At 45.9% G+C, this 25,758-nt stretch overlaps 1 protein-coding gene and 1 non-coding gene across 2 annotated transcripts in view; one reads left to right on the forward strand and one right to left on the reverse strand.

Annotated features, from left to right (window-relative positions):
• Positions 1–395: 395 nt before the first annotated feature.
• Positions 396–25,758, reverse strand: part of AK5 (adenylate kinase 5) — a 291,825-nt gene continuing 266,462 nt past the window's right edge. Inside the window, exons 13-14 of the mRNA XM_029063973.2 lie at positions 15,752–15,943; positions 396–1,740 (exon numbers count right to left, since the gene is read on the reverse strand). Coding sequence (XP_028919806.1) covers positions 1,672–1,740; positions 15,752–15,943 — 261 coding nt within the window. The 3' untranslated portion in view covers positions 396–1,671. The remainder of the gene's footprint in view (positions 1,741–15,751; positions 15,944–25,758) is intronic.
• Positions 10,639–10,776, forward strand: LOC114811608. The gene has a single exon (XR_003759304.1). It is a non-coding gene; the product is annotated as a small nucleolar RNA SNORA7 (small nucleolar RNA).

The raw sequence follows: 25,758 nt of genomic DNA on the forward strand, positions 1-25,758 counted from the left end.
CTGTGCCTCCATCAGTATATGTTCTCCCTCCTACTTATACTATGTGCCTCATGTGGGACAGAGATTGTGTCCAACCCGATTACTTCGTATCTACCCCAGTGCTTGACACATCGTAAGTGCTTAACAAATATTTTTAAAAAGTGACCTGTTCTTTGCCCACAAGGAGCTTACACTCTAAGGGGGGAGACAAATATAAGCCTATTTACAACTAGAGTGGTCAAAGTAAATAAGTGAGTAGAGGTAAATTTTGGATTATTTTTAACTGAGTGTAAATCCTTAAGGACAAGAAAATGTAGGTGACACACATCATACCTCTTGTGAGCGTGAAGCATTTGTCTACTGGCCAAACCGCTGGTGCCCATTAAACCCACATAACGCAAATCACAATAAATGGATAACATGTAGTAAGAGTTTTTATTAGTCGAATATAGTCATTACAAGAAAGGTAGATTTAAAAATACAAATCTTAGTAGTTCAACTTGATCCTTATTAGTTCAACTTTGGACAAAAAGATAAATCATGCAAAAGAAAATGCTGGACTTTTGGGGTCTGGGAGAAGTTGCAGTTGGATATCAAATAAGCTTAATTGAGCTACGAGTAAAAACACAAGAAAGATGAGTTCTGGTCACCAATGCAAGGAAAATGTGTTTTTACCTACTTGTGTGCAAGCACTTGGGAAAAGGGTCAGTAAGTACAACTCAGTTAAGCTCTTTTCCCTGATGTTTTCCTCTTCCCTCTCTCTTTTGCTTCATACGTTTCGGTATTTGTGTTTCCTTGTGATAAAACTAAATGATTTAAATTTCAAATTATAAATTGAAATACGGCTAATGTATGTTGACTGTTGTTTCCTCATTTTTATAGTCTTTTTTAAACGGGGAACTTTTCTCTCTCCAAGAGAGAGCAATTGAGGTACGAGTTTAACCCCATTCATCTCTTTCGTAGGCAGCATGACCAAATGAAACCCCACTCCAATTCCCGTCAAATGCACCGGTGGCCGTATTCATGGAAGCAAAGGAGGTTTTCCACAATTACCCTGTTCTCTCTGCAAAAACTAGATCATCCTTTCCATTCCTCTGTGTGTATTTGCATTTGTGTATCTGTCAGGCCTTGTGATTGTGTTCTGCTGCTTCCCGGAGGTACAAAAGTTCAAGGGTGGGATCTGACCTGAAACCAAAGACCACAGAACGGGTCCAGCCATTCTAAAGGACGGCTAAAGATTTGCCCGCAAATGACCGGTAGGAACTAAAGGTTACGTGAGACTGAATCTGCAGCCCCGGTGGATAAGGTGTCAATGTGGAAGTCCCGTAGTGCATTCTGTGCTCTGTGACTGCGGCTCACTTGAATAAACTGAAGGAGATGACTGCTGACTCTGACACATCTGAAAACAAGGGCTGGAATTGCTGCTCGGCATGCTGGCTTTAAATCTCTGACGTGAAAATGAAGTGACCAACAAGATACGATTGTATTTTCATGTGTGTGCGCAGGTAAAGAGAAATTTTTAGAACACCAAATTCAACATGCACAAATTCCAGATACCTTTCAATACAGCACTGTTATCAGGACAGTCATGGCCACAAGAATGATTTAACTTCTTATACATACATTATTTTCATTGAAGGCTGAATAAAATCCGGATTCTCCCATCTTCCTTTAGCCCCCGCTTTTTTTCCTTCAGAAAACAGAGTCGATAGCTGAACAGACTTGAAGAAAGGTATCTTCTGGAGTTCCTTCTGTATTTATCTAGCAAATATAAAAGGAAAGAACAAAAGGAGGAGTTTTACATGGTGCAGAAATATAGGCCCTTGAACAAGTGATGAAAATGGATTAGCTCCAGGAGCGGGGCTGGCCGCGACCACACCAGTTACAGGGTAATCAGGTTGTCCCACATGAGGCGCTCAGTCTTAATCCCCATTTTACAGATGAGGTAACTGAGGCACAGAGAAGTTAAGTGACTTGCCCAAAGTCACACAGCTGACAAGCGGCAGAGCTGAGATTCGAACCCATGACCTGCGATCCCTTGGTTTCCACAGCAAACCGTGCCGGCCATCTCACCCGTCTTCCACTGGTTTCCACTAGTAGAACTGGAACGGTCTTGGTTGGGGAGTCGGGAGACCAAGGATGCTACTAACAAGTATGTGCAGAGGCCTCAAGAGAAACCCGAGGCAAAAGTTGGCATTGAGGTGCTCTTGGGAGGGTGTAAGGGAAAGAAGTAAAAATGAGAATGTATTGTTTCAAGACTGTGAAAATGGCAGGGACAAATGGCTGTAAAATGTTTTGCCCAGGAACAGAATGGTCAAATAAGACAAATTATAGAATGGGAGGCTCTGAGGAAAGAAGGATGATCTACAGAAATTGGGAAGGATGGAAGCTAAGAAGAAGTGAATGGGAGAGCAGGTTAGTTACGTCTACATCCACAGTTAATAATAATAATTGTGGTATTTGTTAAACACTATGTGCCAAGCACAGTTCTAAGCGCTGGAATAGATACAAGCATGGCATAATGGATAGAGCACAGGCCTGGGAATCAGGAGGTATGGGTTCTAATCCTGGCTCTGTCACTGGTCTGCTGTGTGACCGTGGGCAAGTCACTTAACTTCTCTGTACCTCACTTCCTCCATATGTGAAATGGGGATTAGGACTGAGCTCTTTGTGGGACAGGGACAGGGACTGCGTCCAACCTTATCTTGTCTCTACCCCATTGCTTAGAACAGTGCCTGGAACATAGTAAGCTTTTAACAAGTAATAATAATGTTGGTATTTGTTACATGGTAAGTGCTTAACCCATACCAACATTATTATTGAGAAGCAGCGTGGCTCAGTGGAAAGAGCACAGGCTTGGGAGTCAGAGGGCGTGGGTTCGAATCCCTGCTCAAACACTTGTCAGCTATGTGACTGTGGGCAAGTCATTTAACTTCTCTGTGCCTCAGTTACCTCATCTGTAAAATGGGGATTAAGACTGTGAGCCTAACATGGGACAACCTGATTACTTTGTATCTACCCCAGTGCTTAGAACAGTGCTCTGCACATAATAAGCACTTAACAAATACCAACATCATTATTATTTTATGTTAGGGCTCCTGGGAAGCTCACATTTTGAACTCCAAGGGCTGGGACAGGATGAGGCAGTTCCATTATTGCAGCCCAAAAATTCACCCCGGATGCTGAAAAACACAAGTCACACCACTGGGTTCTCTACCTTTCCTTGGTTAAGGAGACAAGTGGTTCATTTTATGCACAGTCTCAGGATAAAAGACCTCTCTGTTTAACTCTTCTGATCTCCATTTTTCTATCTCTATCCTTGCTAATGTGTCCCCACCCTTTTAGGATTGCTAGTTCATTCAATAGTATTTATTGAGCGCTTACTATGTGCAGAGCACTGTACTAAGCGCTTAGGATGAACAAGTCGGCAACAGATAGAGACAGTCCCTGCCGTTTGACGGGCTTACAGTCTAATCGGGGGAGACGGACAGACAAGAACAATGGCACTAAACAGCGTCAAGGGGAAGAACATCTCGTAAAAACAATGGCAACTAAATAGAATCAAGGCGATGTACAATTCATTAACAAAATAAATAGGGTAACAAAAATATATACAGTTGAGCGGACGAGTACAGTGCTGTGGGGATGGGAAGGGAGAGGTGGAGGAGCAGAGGGAAAAGGGGAAAATGAGGCTTTAGCTGCGGAGAGGTAAAGGGGGGATGGCAGAGGGAGTAGAGGGGGAAGAGGAGCTCAGTCTGGGAAGGCCTCTTGGAGGAGGTGATTTTTAAGTAAGGTTTTGAAGAGGGAAAGAGAATCAGTTTGGCGGAGGTGAGGAGGGAGGGCGTTCCAGGACCGCGGCAGGACGTGGGCCAGGGGTCGACGGCGGGATAGGCGCGAACGGGGGACGGCGAGGAGGTGGGCGGCAGAGGAGCGGAGCGTGCGGGGTGGGCGGTAGAAAGAGAGAAGGGAGGAGAGGTAGGAAGGGGCAAGGTGATGGAGAGCCTTGAAGCCTAGAGTGAGGAGTTTTTGTTTGGAGCGGAGGTCGATAGGCAACCACTGGAGTTGTTTAAGAAGGGGAGTGACATGCCCAGATCGTTTCTGCAGGAAGATGAGCCGGGCAGCGGAGTGAAGAATAGACCGGAGCGGGGCGAGAGAGGAGGAAGGGAGGTCAGAGAGAAGGCTGACACAGTAGTCTAGCCGGGATATAACGAGAGCCCGTAATAGTAAGGTAGCCGTTTGGGTGGAGAGGAAAGGGCGGATCTTGGCGATATTGTAGAGGTGAAACCGGCAGGTCTTGGTAACGGATAGGATGTGTGGGGTGAACGAGAGGGACGAGTCAAGGATGACACCGAGATTGCGGGCCTGCGGGACGGGAAGGATGGTCGTGCCATCCACGGTGACGGAGAAGTCTGGGAGCGGACCGGGCTTGGGAGGGAAGATGAGGAGCTCAGTCTTGCTCATGTTGAGTTTTAGGTGGCGGGCCGACATCCAGGTGGAGACGTCCCGGAGGCGGGAGGAGATGCGAGCCTGAAGGGAGGGGGAGAGGACGGGGCGGAGATGTAGATCTGCGTGTCATCTGCGTAGAGATGGTAGTCAAAGCCGTGAGAGCGGATGAGTTCACCGAGGGAGTGAGTGTAAATGGAGAACAGAAGAGGGCCAAGAACTGACCCTTGAGGAACTCCAACAGTTAAAGGATGGGAGGGGGAGGAGGCTCCAGCGTAGGAGACCGAGAATGATTGGCCAGAGAGGTAAGAGGAGAACCAGGAGAGGACAGAGTCCGTGAAGCCAAGGTGAGATAAGGTATGGAGGAGGAGGGGATGGTCGACAGTGTCAAAGGCAGCAGAGAGGTCAAGGAGGATCAGAATGGAGTAGGAGCCATTGGATTTGGCAAGAAGGAGGTCATGGGTGACCTTAGAGAGAGCAGTCTCGGTAGAGTGGAGGGGACGGAAGCCAGATTGGAGGGGGTCTAGGAGAGAATGGGAGTTAAGGAATTCTAGGCATCGATTGTAGACGACTCGTTCTACGATTTTGGAAAGGAAGGGTAGTAGGGAGATAGGACGATAACTGGAGGGGGAAGTGGGGTCAAGAGCGGGTTTGTTGGGGGAGACGTGGGCATGTTTGAAGGCAGAGGGGAAGGAGCCCTTGGAGATTGAGTGGTTAAAAATAGAAGTTAAGGAAGGGAGGAGGGCAGGGGCGATGGTTTTAAGAAGGTGAGAGGGAATGGGGTCCAAGGCGCAGGTGGAGGGGGTGGCACTTGCGAGGAGGGAGGAGATCTCCTCTGAGGATACTGCAGGGAAGGATGGGAAAGTAGGGGAGGGGGTTGTTGGGGGGGGAGGGGAGAGGCGGAGGGGTGACTTTGGGGAGCTCAGACCTGATCGTGTTGATTTTCGTGAGGAAATAGGTGGCCAGATCATTAGGGGTGAGAGATGGGGGAGGGGGAGGAACAGGGGGCCTGAGGAGAGAGTTAAAGGTCCGGAACAATCGGCGGGGGTGACGGGCATGGGTGTCGATGAGGGAGGAGAAGAAGCTTTGCCTGGCGGAGGAGAGGGCAGAGTTAAGGCAGGAAAGGATAAATTTGAAGTGTGTGAGGTCGGCTTGGTGCTTGGACTTTCGCCAGCAGCGCTCAGCAGCTCGAGCATAGGAGCGTAGGAGGCGGACGGAGGAGGTGATCCAGGGCTGTGGGTTAGTGGAGCGAGAGCGGCGGAGGGAAAGGGGGGCGAGAGAGTCGAGATGAGTAGAGAGGGTGGAGTTGAGAGCGGAGACCCGCTCGTCGAGAGTGGGAAGAGAGGACAGGGCGGCAAGGTGAGGCGAGATGCTATTGGAAAGACGGATGGGATCGAGAGAGCGGAGGTCTCTGTGGGGCAGTAGCGAAGATTTGCAGGGGGAGGGAGTGTGAGAGATGAGGCAGGTGAGAAGGTTATGGTCAGAGAGAGGGATTTCAGAGTTGGTGAGTGAGGAGATAGTGCAGCGGTAGGAGATGACGAGATCGAGGGTGTGACCGAGTTGGAGTGTCACCTTTAGTTCCTGCTTTCCTTCACTTATTTTGGAAGTACTGGTAGGAAAGGTGGGTTTATTCTTGTCAGATTTCCTGCTCTCCGATACTCCTTTAGCTAATCAAGCAGACATACTTATGGAGTGCTTACTTTGTGGGGAGCACCTGTCCTAAGTGCTGAGAAAGAACAATATAATAGAGTTGGAAGGCACAATCCTGCCACTCCAAGAGCTGATAAGTCTATATGGGGAGACAGATTTAAAATAAATGACGGACAGGCAAAATAATAGAATATAAGGATATGCACACAAGTTCTGTGGGGCTCGGGACATCAAAATTAAAGGGTAGTCCGGCAATCTTGTTTATTGGCGGCTTCCTGTGTGCACAGCATCGTACTAAGCACTTGGAAGAGTACAACAGTATAATAGGCACATTCACTGGCCACAGTGAGCTTACGGTCTAGAGGTGGAGACCGACATTAATATAAATAAATAACTTACAGGTATGAGAATAAGTTCTGTGGGGCTGGGCTGGGGGAAGAATGAAGGGAGCAAGTCAAGGTGAGGCAGAAGAGAGTGGGAGAAGAGGAAAGAGAGGCTTAGTCGGGTCGGCCTCTTGCAGAAGATGTGAAGTCAATAAAGCTTTGAAGGCAGGGAGAGTAATTGTCAGCCAAGTTCATAGGTGACAGGGGAGGGTTGGTGGGGAAGGCTCCTTGGAGGAGGTGTGATTTTAGGAAGGCTTTGAAGGTGGGGAGAGTGGTGGACTGTCAAAGCTGAGGGAGTGGGCGGCAGGATAGATGAGATCAAGGTACTGAGAGTAGATTGGTGTTAGAGGAGCCGACTGTGCCGATTAGGTTGAAGTTGGAGATAAGGGACGTAAAGTTAACCTAAGGCTTCCCAACATGGGTCACTGTGGATGTCTTCAAGGGGGGGCCACGGCCTTGAGCTCGAATTCCAGGGGTCTGTTGCGTCTACAAAATATGCAGCCTGCTCTTTGTGAAGAAGTGTCTCTTCCTTTGGTGTAGCGGATAGAGCACGGGCCTGGGAGGCAGAGATCATGGGTTCTAATCCCGGCTCCACCACTTTGCTGTGTGACCTTGGGCAAATCACTTCACTTCTCTGGGCCTAAGTTACCTCGTCTGTAAAATGGGGATTGAGACTGTGAGCCCCACATGGGACCAACCCGATTTGCTTGTGTCCACCCCAGCGCTTAATACGGTGCCTGGCATAAAGTAAGTGCTTAACAAGAGTCGCAGCATGGCTCAGTGGAAAGAGGCCGGGCTTGGGAGTCAGAGGTCATGAGTTCGAATCCCGGCTCTGCCACTTGTCAGCTGTGTGACTGTGGGCAAGTCACTTCACTTCTCTGTGCCTCAGTTCCCTCATCTGTAAAATGGGAATGAAGACTGTGAGCCTCACGTGGGACCACCTGATTACCCTCTATCTCCCCAGTGCTTAGAACAGTGCTCTGCACATAGTAAGTGCTTAACAAGTACCAACATTATTATTATTAACAAATACCTTAATTATTATTATTATTCCCTTTATTGCCCTTATTATTCGAGGTCAGACATCTTGGTTTCGCTTTCCAAACCTTTGGCAGGAAGCAGACAGGTGTACAGTGTAGGTGCCTGAGTTTCCTTTTGAGCTCTGGTCCTGATTTTCTACTAATAATTGTATTTTTCAGCACTTATTGTCAGTCACGGTTCCTGTCTCAAATGGGGATCAACATTCTAAGTAGGAGGATGAACAGGTATCGAACCCCATTTTACCGATGAAGAAACTGAGGCCCAAGGTCGCACAGCAGGCAAGGGGTAGAGTCGGAATTAGAACCGTGGTCTTCTGACTCCTAGGCCCGTGCCATTTCCACAAGGCCACACTGCTTTTCTGCGTTGCCTTTACTAAGCAATGAGTCCTGGGGCTGTGTCAGGCACTGACACCCAATCTCTAAAGGTCTTCCATGTTTGAGTTGGCTGTTGACCAGCACGTCTCCAAAGAGACTGCTGCCATTTTGATTTAAGCTTGAATTGCCCCCGTGATTGCCGATCACCCCATATACTGCTATAACCTGGTTAGCAGTCTGATTGGGTTCCAGAAATCAGTTGTTAGTATTTACTGAGGGCTTACTGTGTGCAGAACAGCATAACAAGCGATCAGTCAGTGGTATTTATTGAGCGCTACCTTGTGCAGGAGGGCGGAGACTGAAGTTATTCTGCAGAAGAAGGCAATGGAAAACCACTTCCATAGTTTTACCAAGAAAACTCTGTGGCTCCACTCCCAGAACGATTGCAGATGGCGAGCGAGGCGTTCTGGGAGAGACGTGTCCGTGGTGTCGTCATGGGTCGGAGACGACGCGACGGCATAAAACAAGACCGTGTTCAGAGTCCTGTACTGGAGAAGCAGCATGGCCTAGTGGCAACAGTTCGGGCTTGGTAGTCAGAGGATGTGGGTTCTAATCCTGACTCCACTGCATGTCTGCTGTGTGACCTTGGGCAAGTCACTTCACTTCTCTGTGCCCTAGTTATCTCATCTGTAAAATGGGGATTAAGACTGTGAGCCCTATCAGGGATAACCTGATTACCTTGAATCTATCCCGGTGCTTAGCACATAGTGCTAAACAAATACCATAATTATTATTATTTTTCATTACTAAGTGGAGAGCACAGTATAACAGAGTCGATACAGTTCCTGCCCACAAGGAGTTTATAGCCTAGAGCACGTGGGGAGTATATCGTAGAGCTAGTAGGTAAAATCCCTGATCTCTAGGAGCTCTCACTCATGTAAAGTGCATCCGTATTTTACCAAGACCCAAAAGTGATTACCAATGATAATGAGAGATGGTGAATTAAATTTTCTAAGTTTTCTTTCAATAAAAATGCATCTGGTGCTAACACAGGGGAGATCTGCCATTATCTAATGATAAATGGAAATGGATGCTCCTTTGCTCTTCCCCTCCTACCCCCCATCAGCCCCCCAGCACTTATGTATGTGCTGTATTGATGTCTCTTTCCTCCCCTCTAGACTGTGAGCTTGTTGTGGGCAGGGAATGTCACTGTTTATTATATTGTTTGTACTCTCCCAGGCCCTTGGACAGTGCTCTGCACACTGTAAGTGCTTAATAAATATGATTGAATGAGTAAAGCCAGGCAAAATACTTCAATGGTTGGGAAGAAGAGGAAAGGAAGTGTTTAAGCTAAAATAAATTTTGGAGCCTTATCTCAAAAGAAGAGTGCTATAAGAAACTCTGGCATTAAAATTCAATACTGCTGTGTGGAAGAATGCTAAAAAAAAGAGCTGAATCACTGTATGCACCAAATTGGTTTTGGTGGCTGTTTAAGGGTGAGGAGGAGGAATAGAGGACGGCATAGCAAAGTCACTAAAGTATGCAACCTGCAAAACATATTTCCTATTACAACTTCTGGGTTTTTCCAAGGCCTCACTGCTCTAATCCCCCCCCCCTTTTTTTAAAGGTATTTGTTAAGCACTTACTATGAGCTAGGCACAGTACTAAGTGGCGGAGGTAGATACAAAATAATCAAGTTTTACACAGTCCATGTCCCATATGGGAGTCACAGTCTTACTCCCCATTTTACAGATATCTGAGGCACAGACAAGTTAAGCACTCTCCCTGCCTTCAAAGCCTTATTGAAGGCACATCTCTTCCAAGAGGCCTTCCCTGACTAAGCCCTCCTTTCCTCTTCTCCCACTCCCTTCTTTGTTGCCCTGACTTGCTCCCTTAATTCATCCCCTCATCCCAGCCCCACAGCACTTATTTTCATATCTGTCATTTATTTATATTAATGTCTGTCTCCCTCTCTAGACTGTAAGCTCATTGTAGGCAGGGCATGTGTCTATTTATTGTTACATTGTACTCGCCCAAGCGCTTAGTACAGTGCTTTGCTTGCAGTAAGCACTCAGTAAATACAATTGAACGAATGAATGAATGAAAGTAACTTGCCCAAAGTCACCTGAAAATCCATTCTTCTATTAAGCTAATAGAACATGAAGTTTTCTATTAGCCCACCTACTCCTTTGATATAGACGTGAGCCAGAATCCCTGGTAACTTGGTTCTTTGTCTCTGTGTTTGTGATGAAAATTACTAACCACACTCCTACCAGCTGTCAGCGAAGACGTTTAAGGTGTGAGTCATTAACCAAGAGCAATCGGAATTAGGGGGAACTCCCAATCCATCAATCATATTTATTGAGCGCTTACTGTGGGCAGGGCACATTACTAAGTGCTTGGGAGAGTATATCACAACAATGTAATGGCCACATTCCCTGGCCACATTGAATTTACAGTCTGGACTCACCCCCGAGCAAAACCTCCCAGCGACACGGCCAGCGTTCGGAGTTCTGTCTCCTGATCGGGGGAGTCTCGGCTTGGGGACGATGTAAACAGCAGAAGATTGAACGCTGCGGTCTGTGGGAGGCTGGTGGCCGTGTGAACTGGCTTCTTTCTCCTGCTTTGGTATGTGCTCCACTTACTGACTTATGAGTAATTGTATTTAGAAATGTGTTTGTGTATTTGAGCAAGTTTTTTTGGTACCTTGAAGGTAGTTTGTGTATGAATACTGGCCTATATATTTAGGTTGGTGCAAACTTTTGTATTTGCTTTAGCCTAATCCCCTTTTCCTCTCTCTGTATGTATTAGATGCAATTCCTGTGTCTTCCCTCTTAGGATGGCACCTGGAGAGTTTCCGGGACTCTACCGGTCTCGGCTACCGGAGGGAGAGTCAAGCAGAGGCCTGTCCATTCCATTCCTAGCTTGGCCAGTGGCTAGCGAGTGGCAGGCAATCTGCTACAAGTCAAAACTCACCTGTCCTGGACAGCAGCAGGATGGGAGAGAGGCGAGGGTGGAGACTCAAGTTTATTACACAGAAGAAGGCGATGGCAAACCACTTTCATATTTTTACCAAGGAAACTCTCTGGAGACACTACCAGAACGATTGCAGAAGGAGGTGGGACGTTCTGGGAGAGATGTGTCCATGGAGTCAATACTTGGGAGACAAGGTGACTAGACAGCATAAGACAAGACCAGACCCCAGTGCTTAATATAGTACCTGGCATACAAAATGCCATTAAAATAAAGAAATAAACTAGTATACATCGTGAGGAGAAGTGGATAGAACAAGGGCCTGGGATTCAGAAGGATTTTGGTTCTAATTCCACCTCTGCCACTTGCCTGCTTTGTGATCTTGGGCAAGTCACTTAATTTTTCAGCACCTCATAATGGGGATTAAGACTGTGGGCCCCGTGTGGGACATGGACTGTGTCTAACCTGATTGCCTTATTTATACCCCAGAGCTTAGTACAGTGCCTGGAACTTAGTGCTTAACAAATACCAGAAAAAAGCAAGTTGCTAAATTTAAAGAGAGGTTCTTTTGCCCAGAAATTCAGAGGAATAGTGAAAAGTTTGTGAAGAGCGGTGCAGAAAACTTTAGAGGGTCACAGAAACATTAAGAAAACCATGGCAGAGAAGCAGCATGGCCTAGTGGAGAGATCAGAGGCCTGGGAGTCAAAAGACCTGGGTTTTAATACCGGTCCTACCACTTGCCTGCTGTGTGACCCTAGGCCAGTCACTTCACTTCTCCACGTCTCAGTTTACTCATCTGTAAAATGGGGATTCAATACCTGCTCTTCCTTCTACTTAAAATTGTAAGCCTAAAATTGTAGGTCCCACGCGGGACAGGGACTGTGTCCAATCTGATTACCTTGCATCCATTCTGATGCTTTATAGTGTGTTTCACACATAGTAAGTGCTTAATAAATGCTACAATTATTATTATCATGGCAAAATATGCTTTTGAGGCACTCCCCCCTATAGGTCTAGGAAAAGGAGGAAATTGGATGAGTGTAGCTGGGTGATGTCAATCAATCAGTAGTATTTATTGAACACTTACTCTGGGCAGAGCATTGTATTAAGTCCTGGGAAGAGTACAAAAGAATCAGTATACATGCTACCTGCCTTTGAGGATGTTACAGTCTAGCAAACATCCTGATAAAGAAGTCTGCTATGGATAGCTAATCCTATTCATAAGACAGTTCATCCTTTCACATCAATCATATTTTTTGAGAGTTTACATTATGCGGAACACTGTACTAATTGCTTGGGAGAGTACAATATAACTTAAGGACAAAAATCAGAGGCAATAGTTTACTATTCTTCCTTGCCTCAGTGGGGGCCAATGCTAGATGCCATTTCTAGCCCGACTCAATAGGGCATTTGCTATGATCGTAAAGTGAGCAGAGGAGGCATAGAGAAGAAGCCTGGGAGTCAGAAAGACCTGGGTTCTAACCCCGGCTCAACCACTTGTCTGCTGTGTGACCCGGGGCAATGCCCTGGAAGCCTGCACCCAAGACTGAGTATCAACCTACCAATTATTACTATTCACTGACCACTTCCTGAGGGCGTGGGAGAGTACAGTACAGTAGAATTGATAGTCAAGGTCCCTGCCCACAAGGAGCTTAGAGGCTAGTAGAGGAGAGAGTAAAATAAATTACAAGTAAATGGGAACAATGTTGTTTGAAGATATGTATAGAGCGCTACCAGGGCAGGGATGGGGAGGGGAGAAGGAGGAGTGAGTAGCCAAGTGTTTAGGTGAAGTGGATGGATAAAGTGGTAATAGGAGGGAGTAGAAGGCAAGAACTTGATCAGTTAATCAGAGAAGGCTTCCTTGAGGAGATGTGAATTCAGAAGAGCTTTGAAGTTGGCGAGAGCAGTGGTTTGCCTGGTGAGAAGGGAAGAGGATTCCAGACAGGAGGAAGGGAGTTAGCAAGAGGTCAGCCGAGAGAGAGGGGAAAATGAAGCAGCGACCTTTAGGGACTCTGACTTGATTCCAGGAGCCTTGTGGAAGGGAGAAATGGCTGCTAATCCAACTCCCGAAGGCAAGAATATAGCAAGAACTGCTTCAGAGAAACCTGTGGTGATAAATCCTGTCAAGGAGCTCAGGTGAATGGTGTTAAGCCTAACAGGGAAAGCCACTTCTCCCAACTAAAATCAACCACATTTATTTTCTTTCCCCCTGAACAGAAAATAGATCAAACCAACTGCAGATACGGGAGGAGACCCGGTAAATAATTCTTACCTTCCTACTGGTCTCAACCTGTAATCTCTCTGGCACATTGGTGAGGAAAGTTGTTTATCTTGTTTACTATTTCTGGCTTCCAGCTTTCCTCCCAGCTGCTTGGGCAGGAGGATTAAGTTCATGAAGCAGAGGCTTCTCTAAGCCCGCAGCAGTGAGCTCCGTGTATTGCAGCATGAGCAAAAAATACAACTTCATTACTCACGCTTGTCTGTTGGCAGACATTTAAAAAATACTTAGACTGGGAACCTCACTGTGGGGAAGGGACCATGCCCAACCTCATGATCTTGTAACTACCAGCAGCACTAACTACAGTGCCTGGCACATAGTAAGCACTTAACCAGTACCATTTTAAAAAAAGGGACAGCTTCTGGATTTTGAAGCAATTTTATTTTCTGAATGGACGAGGAGGAAGAATTTTAGGTAAGCAGAATTTGGATGTTCAATTTTGGGAAGGTATCATGTAATCGGAGTATTTTTAGTAGTGTATTTCAGGGACAGAAAATTGAGGATTGACTAAAAGGATGTGAAAAAGGGCATTCCAGGTGGGCTGAATGGCATTGATATCTGTGTCAGTGCACTGCACACAATAAGGCATTCAATCAGTAGTATTTATTGATTGCCTTCTGGGTGATAAGCACTGTTCTAAGCATGTGGGAGAGTATAATGGAGTACATAGATGTGATCCCAGCCCTCAAGGAGTTTACAGTGTAGCATGGTAGATAAGACATATCCAAAATTAACAGGAGGAAGAAGGGGATACATCTGTTGTACTATTTCAAGTGCTTAATACTGTGCTCAGCTCAATAAATACCACTGATGACGATCAAGGTACATGACTGAATGCCCAAGTGATAGATATTCATTCAATAGTATTTATTGAGCACTTACTATGTGCAGAGCACTGTACTAAGCGCTTGGAATGAACAATTCGGCAACAGATAGAGACAATCCCTGCCCAATAATGGGCTCACAGTCTAATCGGATATGTAAGGTATGTATTTAAGTGAAATCACCAAGGGTTAGGTGGTGCAGAAGAAATGAAGAAATACCCTTAATACAGTGCTCTGCACAAAGTAAACACTAAATATCACTGATTGATTGATGTGAAGAGATATAACCTGGAGAAATTAGTGATTGATTGGAGAAGTAATTAAGTGGATTGGATATTATTTCAGAAGGACTTTGAAGATGAATTTAAAATGAGAAAAGGATCAGACTTGAACCTTAATGGACCTCAGCGGTGTCCAAGGCAACAGAGAAAACAAGAAAAGCCAGTCCAGAGAAACATGATCATTGAATCTGGCCAGAACCAAGTCAAAGGAAACTATAGCGAGAGTGGTTTCAGAGGAAAAGAATGTAAAGTTCAGATTTGATGAAGTTGAGGAGGAAGCAAATGAAGATGAGGACAGAGAAGCATGTTAAAGTTAAGACATGAAAAGGAGAAGGAATATTGACTAGTGAGTGGCTTGAATGAGATGGAGCCAAGGGAGGCATTTCAGAAGGGAAGGATTTAATCTCAATCAATGATTCAGGAGAGGGAGAAGAGGGCAGGGGCAAAGATGTTCTTCTGATAAAAGGTGATTCAATTGATTCTGAAATCCAAGTAGAAGGGTTAGCCTTCTGAAGCAGAAGGAATATTGGGAAGGAAGAAGAATGTGGAAGAAAGAAGAATAAAATGGGAAGAGGGCACTTTGAGGAGTTAGTGCCTGAGGGTTTTGATCTTTTTAGAAAAATAGGTTGCTGGATCTTAGATGAAATGGGAAGAAATCAGCGGAAAGACAGCAGGATTTAGGAGGGGGGCTAATGGGGGTAATGGCTAATTCTCAAAACAGGGAATGAGGATTCTAGAATGGGTTATTAAGGTCAGGGGACTTCTGAAGTCTTAAAAATTGGACAGAAGCCCATCGATGGAGGGGAGAGGGCTAGAAAGCCTCTCTAACCTCTCTCTAACCTTCCCCATCTAGACTGTAAGCTTGTAGTGGGCAGGGAATGTGTTATACTGTTATATTGTACTCTCCCAAGTGCTTAGTCCAGTGTTCTGCACACAAGTGCTCAATAAGTACGAATGACTGACTAATGTATGCTATACTCCAGTCACGAGTCCCATATTTTCTCCAGGAACAGCAAGAGCAGACATTACAGGGCAATCTCACCAGAGTGCTCTGTTTTTAAAAGTTTGGGCAGAGGGGAAGAGGACTAGAGATCCATTTTTACCATTGCATTCTGCCTGGTCACCCGGCGCTGACTTGAGCAGCTGATTGTTGAGGCTGCAATTTACTCGTTGGCAGAAGAGGCATCAAATGTCGTTAATGCAGCGTGATAAACATGACCCCCGATGACAGAGCCGGGGGCTGCCACTCGTGGGCCCTCTGAGCCAAGCCTCCTGCCCTGGGAAAGTGGCTTCTCTCCTCTTTTTGCTAGGTAAACTTGCCTCTGGGGAAACTGAGGAAAGGAGGCCAAATATCATTAACACTTCCTTAGAGTTAGAAAGGGCGGTTACCAGCAGACCTATGAACAGTGGCTTTGGAAAGGGTAAAATGAAAGAAAAGAGAGGACCTAATTTAAATTTAACTCAGTGGCAGTCTGCAGTTTTGTCCCAGGGTCTCTTGCTGGACTTTGCTAGAATGTCCTTTCCCCACTTGGGAAGAAACAACTTAGAGCATCTTCAAAGGGAAGAAAGAACTCGAGCCATTTACCTTGCATAATTGTGTTTTCTTTTCGTAATAGGCGATCAAAGGTTCTGAGGCTTGGTAGAAAGTTTCTGTTTGCTCGCCGATAGTCTCATTGGTGTCATCGTCATGGTGGCCGCTTTGACTCCTCTGGAAAGAATGACCGGTGCTGGTGTCTACAGAACAGTCCATGCAGATCACAAGGTGTGGCTCACCAATCTAAGCAAACAGAGGCCAGACACTCATCAATATACGGTCCAGGGCAAAAACCATCGGCCGAGTTTGGAGGACTTTGAGGGCGGGTCCCGAGGATGGGTAGCCCCAGTGGGGAGATGCATTTGGACTAGAGCTCATTTCCCTTTGCATAACATATCCACTGATTTGAAAATTTGAAGCTTTGTTTAGGCTCATGAACAAGGAGGTTTCTAGGGACTAAGCAACCTGATATATTTTTGCTTCTTGAGCACCAGAGGGTTCCACCTAAAATTTCTCCTCAGATTAGTCAATCGCATTTTAGAGCGCTCACTGTATGCAGAGCACAGTACTAAGAGCTTGGGAGAGTATAACGTAACAATAAACCGACACATTCCCTGTCCACAACGAAGGAGGGAGAGGGCATAGGGAAGCAACGTAGCTCAGTGGAAAGAGCCCGGACTTGGGAGTCAGAGGTCATGGGTTCCAGTCCCTGCTCCGCCACTTGTCAACTGTGTGACTGTAGGCAAGTCACTTAACTTCTCTGTGCCTCAGTTCCCTCATCTATAAAATGGGAATTAACTGTGAGCCTCATGTGGGACATCCTGATTACCCTGTATGTACCCCAGCGCTTAGAACAGTGCTCTGCACCTAGTAAGCGCTTAACAAATACTAACATTATTAGAAGAAACAAGGCTTAGTGGAAAGAGCAGGGGCTTGGGAGTCAGAGATTGTGGGTTCTAATCCCGGTTTGGCCACATCATTCAATCATATTTATTGAGCACTTATTGTGTGCAGAGGACTGTACTAAGCTCTTATCAGCTGTGTGACTTTGGGCAAATCATTTCACTTCTCTGTGCTTCAGTTACCTTATCTTTAAAAAGGGGATTAAGTCTGTGAGCCCCACCTGGGACAACCTGATTACTTTGTATCTACCCCAGCTCTTAGAACAGTGCTTGGCACATAATAAACACTTAACAAATACCACAGTTATTGTTCTTCTTATTATTACAGTTATTATTCAGAGTACAGAGTATAGACTTAAAGAGAATAATCCTCATGGTGTACTGTAGATATTAACAGCTTTTCTATTCTGTGGCCAGTATATAATTCTCTTCCTCCCTGCCACAGCATGACTTTTCTTTATCTGGGGGTGCTTTTTGCTTCTATCTGAGAGACGATCTGATGACACCACCCTGGAAAATTGCTATGGAACTAGAACATACTTCAAGGAACAAGTTCTTGTTTACACCGCTGCAAGCCCGAGACTCCAAAATATTCGTGATTCTTTACATTCACATAGCACTCAACTCTGCAGAGCTCCAAGTCCATAATGAGCATCCGCTCATTAACTTCACACCCCAGCGGGTAATTTATCTGCTGAGAAAGAAATTATACCACCGAGAGGAAAAGTACCTGTCATAGCAAACCCTAGGATTCAGCGATGGGGCCTAGGTTAGAAGGAGTTTTCTGAGAAGCAGCATGGCATAGAGGATAGAGCATGGGTCTGGGAGTCAAAAGGTCATGGGTTCTAATCTCTTCCACTTGTCTTCTGTGTGACCTTTGGGAAGTCACTTCACTTCTCTGTGGCTCAGTTACCTCATCTGTAAAATGGGGATTGAGACTGTAAGCCGCATATGGCACAGGGACTGTTTCCAGGCCAATTTGCTTGTATCCACCAGTGCTTAGTACAGTGCCTGGCACATAGTAAGCACTTAACAAATACCACAATTATTCTTATTCTTATTATTACTGATGGCCCAGTCTTCAGGATCCATTTTTTTTTTTTTTTTGCCAGGTTGTGAGGATTTTCAGGATTCAAGAGAGAGCAGACCATTTCTTTACCCGGAGAAATTGAATGGACAGCCTCCACCCTCCTCTTCTTCTCTCTTAGAAGATACTTATGGTTTTCAATTAAAGTGCAGGATTTTCTGTTCCTGCCTCCAAACTATTCCTGACTCTACACCATCTGTCTGTCTCTGGCACTCTAAGCGAGCTAAGTAAGCCACACGTATCAGACCCGTGATTGCTTTCTGCTACAGCAGTTCACTGGACTGAAGATCTTAGGCTTGTTCGCAATTGTACTCATTAAGAAGAGGGTGGAAAGGTACCAGGAACTTGTCTGAATGAGAAGACTGGTTCACCTGAGTCATGAGTGTTGGCAATTTAGCTCAAATATTTCTGTGGAAAAATACATCTTTATCTTTTTTTTTTTAGCAGGAAGAATGCTACAGTTATGCAGAAGGCTGTCAATTTTATGACTTTTTGCATAACAGCCTTTGGAAGACCTGGAAACTGTGGGCCAAGGACTACCCTAGAGGTGCACAGAGAGCCAGCAGAGTCAGATTTAGGATTCTTGAGTTTCCTGTGTGTGACACAGCCTCATGTTGGCCACAGAAGGAAGCCTACTGGTTGGACCTCAATACTTTCTGAAGTCCCAGGGTCAAATGCCCAAAGAAATCCAGAGAACACTGAATCTATCCTGACTCTATCCTGGAAAGCAGCATGGATAGAGCATGAGTCTGGGACTCAGAAGGACCTGGGTTCTAATTCTGGTTCCACCACCTGTCTGCTGTGTGACCTTGGGCAAGTCACTTCACTTCCCTGAGCCTCAGTTACTTCATCCATAAAATGGATATTAAGTCCTTGAGCCCCACGTGGGATGGGAACTGTGTCCAACCTGAAGAACTTGTATCTACCCCAGTGCTTAGAACAGTGCCTGACACAAAGTAATCACTTAACAAATACCATTAAAACAAATATTAAACACCTTACCGGCTCCCTTTTGTGTGATCTTGGTAAGAGACACTTACCTTCCCTGTATCTTAGTTTTCTCATATGAAAATGGGGATTAAATACCTCTTCTCCCTCCACCTTAGATTACCCAATATGGGGGACAGGGACTGATACCCTGCATCCATTCCAGTGCTTAGTATAGTGCTAAGCACTGTACATAATACATAATAAGTTCCACCATTCTTCTTCAACTTCATCTTTTTCTTGTTCTTCTTAGTAGTGGCGCATTATCTACTCCTCCCCAGCACTGGACCTTGCTATTCTGCAACATAGCCCAGCAGAAAGGTCCATGAAGATGTTTCCCTCTCTCTTTGAATTTCACAGTTGCACTACTGACTTTTAGGAATCAAAGTCCCTAGGAGAATGTATATTCTATCCGATGATGCCCAGCCTCTCCCTCTACAGAGGCAGAGTCTCTGAATCTCCCAATATCCCCCACCCTCAGTCTCTTGGCCAGCGTTGAGTTCTGAGAAAGCAATGCAACTGGGCCAAGGCCTTGCCTGAGGATGTGCAGAATAATAATAACAATAGCAACAATAATAATATTGGCAATATTTGTTAAGCCAGTCAGTCAATTGTATTTACTGAGCACTTACTGTGTGAAGAGCACTGTACTAAGCACTTGGGAGACTACGATTAACAGATACATTCCCTCTCACAGTGAGCTTAGGGTCTACAGTCTACTATGTTTCAAGCACTACACTAAATGCTGGGGTAGGTACCATAATAATAATTGTGGTACTTGTTAAGTAATTACTGTGTGCCAGGCTTTGTACTAAGTTCTGGTGTGGATTCAAGCAGATCAGGTTTGACACATTCCCTGTCCCACATGGGGTTCACAGACTCAATCCCCATTTTACAGATGAGGGTACTGAGGCACAGAGAAGAGAAGTCATTTGTCCAAGGTCACACAGCAGACAAGTGGCAGTGCTGGGATTAGAACCCATGACCTTCTGACTCCCTTGTGTGTGTGCTATCCACTACTGCATGTTGCTTCTCACAGATAATTGGATCGGGCCTAGTTCCTATCCCTCATCGGAGAAGCAGTGTGGCTCAGTGGAAAGAGCGCAGGTTTGGGAGTCAGAGGTCATGGGTTTGAATCCCAGTTCTGCCACTTGTCAGCTGTGTGCCTGTGGACAAGTCACTTCCCTGTGCCTCAGTTACCTCATCTGTAAAATGAGGATTAACTGTGAGCCTCACGTGGGACAACCTGATTAGCCTGTATTTACCCCAGCGCTTAGAACAGTGCTCTGCACATAGTAAGCTCTAACAAATACCAACTTTACTATTTATTGTTATTATTATTACTCCAAGGGATAAGAGATATTGATGGTGAGCTCCTCTCCGGGTGACGGTCAACTGAGGAAACGCCCTACCTAGTGACCTGTGGGGAGCTGAATATTTCGATTTTCAAAGGAAGAGGATTTTCCAGACTGAGAGGTGGGCTGACATCAAAAGGAACCTGGCAGTAGTCCTTTCGTTAGGGCTGGCTTTGGGGTGGATCAGACCTGCAGCCAGGCTCTGGACAGGCCAACTGGCCTATAAAGAGTCGCATGAAGCAAAGACCATCTTGACCATTGACCATTTGCCCGGCCATCATTTCTTTACCTTCTGCATTAATGGAGCTGGGCAAGCAAGCTACGACCTTGACCTTTTTGACGATCATTGAAGGTGGCAGCCAAGGCTTCTGAAGTAAAGGTCATTCCAGGGCAAAGTCACGTGGGTCACATCCACACGAGCAGCAGCACACTGTGCTCAGCCATTAAGTGAGGCAAAGGAATACTGTAGTAATGGTACAGAAGCAGCACGGCCTCGTGGAAAGAGCATGGACCTGGGTGTCAGGGGACCTGGGTTCTAATCCTGAGTCTGACAACTGGTTGCTGTTTGACCTTTCGGCAAGCCACTTAATTTTTCTGTGCTTCAGTTCCCTCAATTGTAAAATGAGAACTAAATACCTGTTCCCCCTGCTATTTAGACTGCCAGCCCCCTGAGGGACAGGGACTACATCTGACCTAATAAACGTATACCTACCTCAATGTTTCAATCAGAATTTGACACATAGTAAGCGCTTAACAAATAATGTTGGTTCTAAGCACTGTTCTAAGCACTGGGGTAGATAAAGGGTCATTAGGTTGTCCCACGTGGGACTCACAGTCTTAATCCCCATTTTACAGATGAGGGAACTGAGGCATAGGGAATCGAAGTGAGTTGCCCACAGTCACACAGCTGGCAAGCGGCAGAACCAGAATTCGAACCCATGACCGCTGACTCCCAAGCCGGGGCTCTTTCCACTGAGCCACAAATACCACAAAAAAATTAGTAGTAATTTTACAATGGTAATTGTATTTACTGAGCGCCCACTGGGTGCTAAACAGTGTACCAAATACTTGAAAACTGCAAAACAAAGAAGGAGCAGGTTTCCTATCCACAGGGAGCTTGCATTCTAACAGGAGAGACATATAGTTTCCCTTAGGCCAAGTGTATGCGGAATGGAGGAACAAATCCTGGGAAACTCCCGTCCCGGCAGAAACCCCACAGTGAGGTCTAGCTTAGTTGTAGCTTGAAAAAGTGAACAGTTTAATAAAAATGGAAAATACGAGCATCGTATCTCTTGTTTCCCTCGCAGCAGAGACATTGTCTCTACATCCCTGGTGAAAGAATAGCTGGCAAAAAACTTGGCAGGCCAGAAAAAACTGATGGTCTAAGAACTGCTTTAAGAGAATAATAATGTTGGTATTTGTTAAGCACTTACTATGTGCCGAGCACTGTTCTAAGCGCTGGGGTAGACATAGGGGAATCAGGTTGTCCCACGTGGGGCTCACAGTCTTAATCCCCATTTTACAGATGAGGGAACTGAGGCACAGAGAAGTTAAGTGACTTGCCCAAAGTCACACAGCTGACAAGTGGCCGAGCCGGGATTCGAACCCATGAACTCTGACTCCAAAGCCCATGCTCTTTCCACTGAGCCACGCTGCCGCATAACCTAGTGGGCCTGGGATTCAGAGGACCTGGGTTTTAATCCTGGCTCTATCTTCTGCCTGCTGCGTGACCTAGAGTAAGTCACTTTATTTCTCTGCCTCAGTTCCCTCATCTGAAAAATGGGGATTAAGACTGTGAGCCCCATTTGGGACAGGGACTGTTTCTGACCTAAGTATCTACCCCAGAGCTTAGTACAGTGTCTGGCACGTAGAAAGCTTTTAACAAATACCATTAAAAATAGCTTTAATAATAAAAATAGCTTCAGTATCATGCGGTTGGGGTGGCCAGCAGCACATTCTCTCAAATACAGGTGAAGGAAACTACAGCTACTCTAAGGAGCCAACTTGCTCCATAGGTCTTTGTGGCATTTCTAGTTGGTCACTGGCTAGATCTCGGTGGGATGGTGTAATGGAAAGAAGAAGATTGCTGTACGCTGAAAATGAGTCTAATAATAATAGTATTTGTTAAGCGCTTAATATGTGCAAGACATTGTACTAAGTGCTGGGATGAGTAGAAGCTAATCAGGTCGCACACAGTCCCTGTCCTGCATGGGGCTCAGTCTCATTCCCCATTTTACAGATTAGGTAACTGAGACACAGAGAACTGAAGTGACTTGTCCAAGGACACACAGCAGACAATTGGAGGAGCCGGGATGGTTTCTTCTACTTCTGCAACCTCTTGTCATCCTGGCCAGAGTTCATGCAGAGACTCATTTTAGAGGAAATGGAATATTTTGGCCTCCACAAAAAATCAGTATTTGAGTATTTGAAGGCAAAAATTGGTATTGCTGTCTGGAAATTGCCACATAAGATTGTGTAAAATACCCTTTTGTGGGTATTTTAATTTGTTCACCTCCTACAAATTTGGATCTTGCTGTTTTGGAATTGAAGGAGGGACTCTGTTTGTTCTGATTTTCTCATTAATAAACTGGTTGTTCTGGGAAATCAGCACTTCCAGATGATAGCGGTCCACTCTGTCCATACTTCGCCTCCTTCTTCCTTCTTACCATCTGTTCAAAGGGCTCCATTCCCCACCATCCACCAGTTCAAGATGGCCTTCATGTAGACAGGAGGGTAAAGTGAATGTAGCACCAGGTACTGTGAACCCAAACATGGGAGCCCAGCAAGTGATAACCTTTGTGGGGAAACCGTGGTTGTCTGTGTGTGACCTTGGCCGAGTCACTCAATTTATCTGTGCCTCAGTTCCCTTATCTGTAAAATGGGGATTAAGAATGTGAGCCCCATGTGGGACAGGGACTGTGTCCAACCTGATTGCCGTTTGACCTTTCGGCAAGCCAATTAATTTTTCTGTGCTTCAGTTCCCTCAATTGTACAATGGGGATTAAATACCTGTTCTCCCTTCTATTTAGACTGCCAGCCTCCTGAGGGACAGGGACTATGTCTGACCTAATAAACTTATACCTACCCCAATGTTTCAATCAGTGTTTGACACATAGTAAGTGCTTAACAAATATCACAAAAAAATTAATAGTAATTTTCCAATAGTAATTGTATTTCCTGAGCACCCACTGGGTGCTCAACAGTGTACCAAACACTTGAAAACTGCAAAACAAAGAAGGAGCAGGTTTCTGTCCACAGGGAGCTTGCATTTTAGCAGGAGAGACAGGTAGTTTCCCTTGGGCCAAGTGTATGCAGAATGCTCTGCACATACTAAGTGCTTAGCAAGTCTCATTATTATTATTATTATTATTATTAGTACAATTTATTGGTCCTCCTGCATTGGCCTGTATAGTCATACACACTGGTAGGTGAAATTTCATTCATTCATTCATTCATTCATTCATTCGTATTTATTGAGCGCTTACTATGTGCAGAGCACTGTACTAAGCGTTTGGAATGTACAAATCGGTAACAGATAGAGACTGTCTCTGCTCTTTGACGGGCTTACAGTCTAATCGGGGGAGACGGACAGACAAGAACAATAGCAATAAATAGAATCAAGAGCAATAAATAGAATCGATTGTGTCTCCTTCCAACCCAAAATACAAGACCGTAGACACAGGTAAGGTGCTAGCACCATTGATTGCTTCCAAAATAGGCAGCAATCTCTCTGGGATAGTTTGACTTCAAGTCAGTGCAGAGACATGGAGACTAGATGGTCTTCGGAGGTCATCCGTCTCTCTGATTCTAGGAATTCTAACGGGAGTAGAGAAGACCTAGTCTTATGGTGGTCTTAATCTCTGGCAGAAACTCTTCATCTCTTCCTTGAAACCGCTTAGAGCCTCTTTCATTCATTCATTCAATAGTATTTATTGAGCGCTTACTATGTGCAGAGCACTGTACTAAGTGCTTGGAATGAACAAGTCGGCAACAGATAGAGACAGTCCCTGCCGTTTGACGGGCTTACGGTCTAATTGGGGGAGACGGACAGACGAGAACAATGACAATAAATAGAGTCAAGGGGAAGAACATCTCGTAAAAACAATGGCAACTAAATAGAATCGAGGCGATGTACAATTCATTAACAAAATAAATAGGGTAATGGAAATATATACAGTTGAGCGGACGAGTACAGTGTATATGCTGGTATTTGTTAAGCGCTTACTATGTGCCGAGCACTGTTCTAAGCGCTGGGGTAGACATAGGGGAATCAGGTTGTCCCACGTGGGGCTCACAGTCTTAATCCCCATTTTACAGATGAGGGAACTGAGGCACAGAGAAGTTAAGTGACTTGCCCACAGTCACACAGCCGACAAGTGGCAGAGCTGGGATTCGAACTCATGAGCCCTGACTCCAAAGCCCATGCTCTTTCCACTGAGCCATGAGACTGCAGAGAAGGAGAGAGATCCGGGCCGGAGATGTAGATGTGGGGATCGTCTGCTAAGAGATGGTAGTTGAAGTCATGGAAGAGAATGAGATCTCCAAGGGAGCGGATGTAGATGGAGAATAGAAGGGGACCCAGAACTGAGCCTAGAGGGACTCCCACAATTAGAGGCTGGAAGGCAGAGGAGGAGACTGCAAAAAGACTGAAATTGAGAGGCCAGAGAAGTAAGAGGAGAACCAGGAGAGGAGAGTGACAGTAAAGCCAAGGTTGAAAAGCGTTTCCAGGGGAGGGGGGTGGTACTCCCCCAAATGCTTAGTACAGTACTCACAGTAAGCGCTCAATAAATATGACTGACTGATGAATAGGTAACAGTGCTGTGGGGATGGGAAGGGAGAGGTGGAGGAGCAGAGGGAAAGGGGGAAAAGAGGGTTTAGCTGCGGAGAGGTAAAGGGGGGGTGGTAGAGGGAGTAGAGGGAGAAGAGGAGCTCAGTCTGGGAAGGCCTCTTGGAGGAGGTGAGTTTTAAGTAGGGTTTTGAAGAGGGGAAGAGAATCAGTTTGGCGGAGGTGAGGAGGGAGGGCGTTCCGGGACCACGGGAGGACGTGGCCTGGGGGTCGAAGGCGGGATAGGTGAGACCGAGGGACGGTGAGGAGGTGGGCGGCAGAGGAGCGGAGCATGCGGGGTGGGCGGTAGAAAGAGAGAAGGGAGGAGAGGTAGGAAGGGGCAAGGTGATGTAGAGCCTCGAAGCCTAGAGTGAGGAGTTTTTGTTTGGAGCGGAGGTCGATAGGCAACCACTGGAGTTGTTTAAGAAGGGGAGTGACATGTCCAGATCATTTCTGCAGGAAGATGAGCCGGGCAGCGGAGTGAAGAATAGACCGGAGCAGGGCGAGAGAGGAGGAAGGGAGGTCAGAGAGAAGGCTGACACAGTAGTCTAGCCGGAATATAACGAGAGCCCGTAGCAGTAAGGTAGCCGTTTGGGTGGAGAGGAAAGGGCGGATCTTGGCGATATTGTAAAGGTGAAACCGGCAGGTCTTGGTAACGGTTAGGATGTGTGGGGTGAACGAGAGAGACGAGTCAAGGATGACACCGAGATTGTGGGCCTGAGAGATGGGAAGGATGGTCGTGCCATCCACGGTGATAGGGAAGTCTGGGAGAGGCCTCTTCCAAGGCATAAATGGTCATGACAGCAGCCGAGATCCCTGCCCTCACATTGAGGAGGGATTTTAAAAGAGAAAAGAAATGAACGTAGGGCTATTTCTAAAAATCAAAGCAATGGCCTAGGTAG

The sequence above is a fragment of the Ornithorhynchus anatinus genome, chromosome 4 (assembly GCF_004115215.2).
Source record: "Ornithorhynchus anatinus isolate Pmale09 chromosome 4, mOrnAna1.pri.v4, whole genome shotgun sequence".
Classification (NCBI taxonomy): Eukaryota; Metazoa; Chordata; class Mammalia; order Monotremata; family Ornithorhynchidae; genus Ornithorhynchus; species Ornithorhynchus anatinus.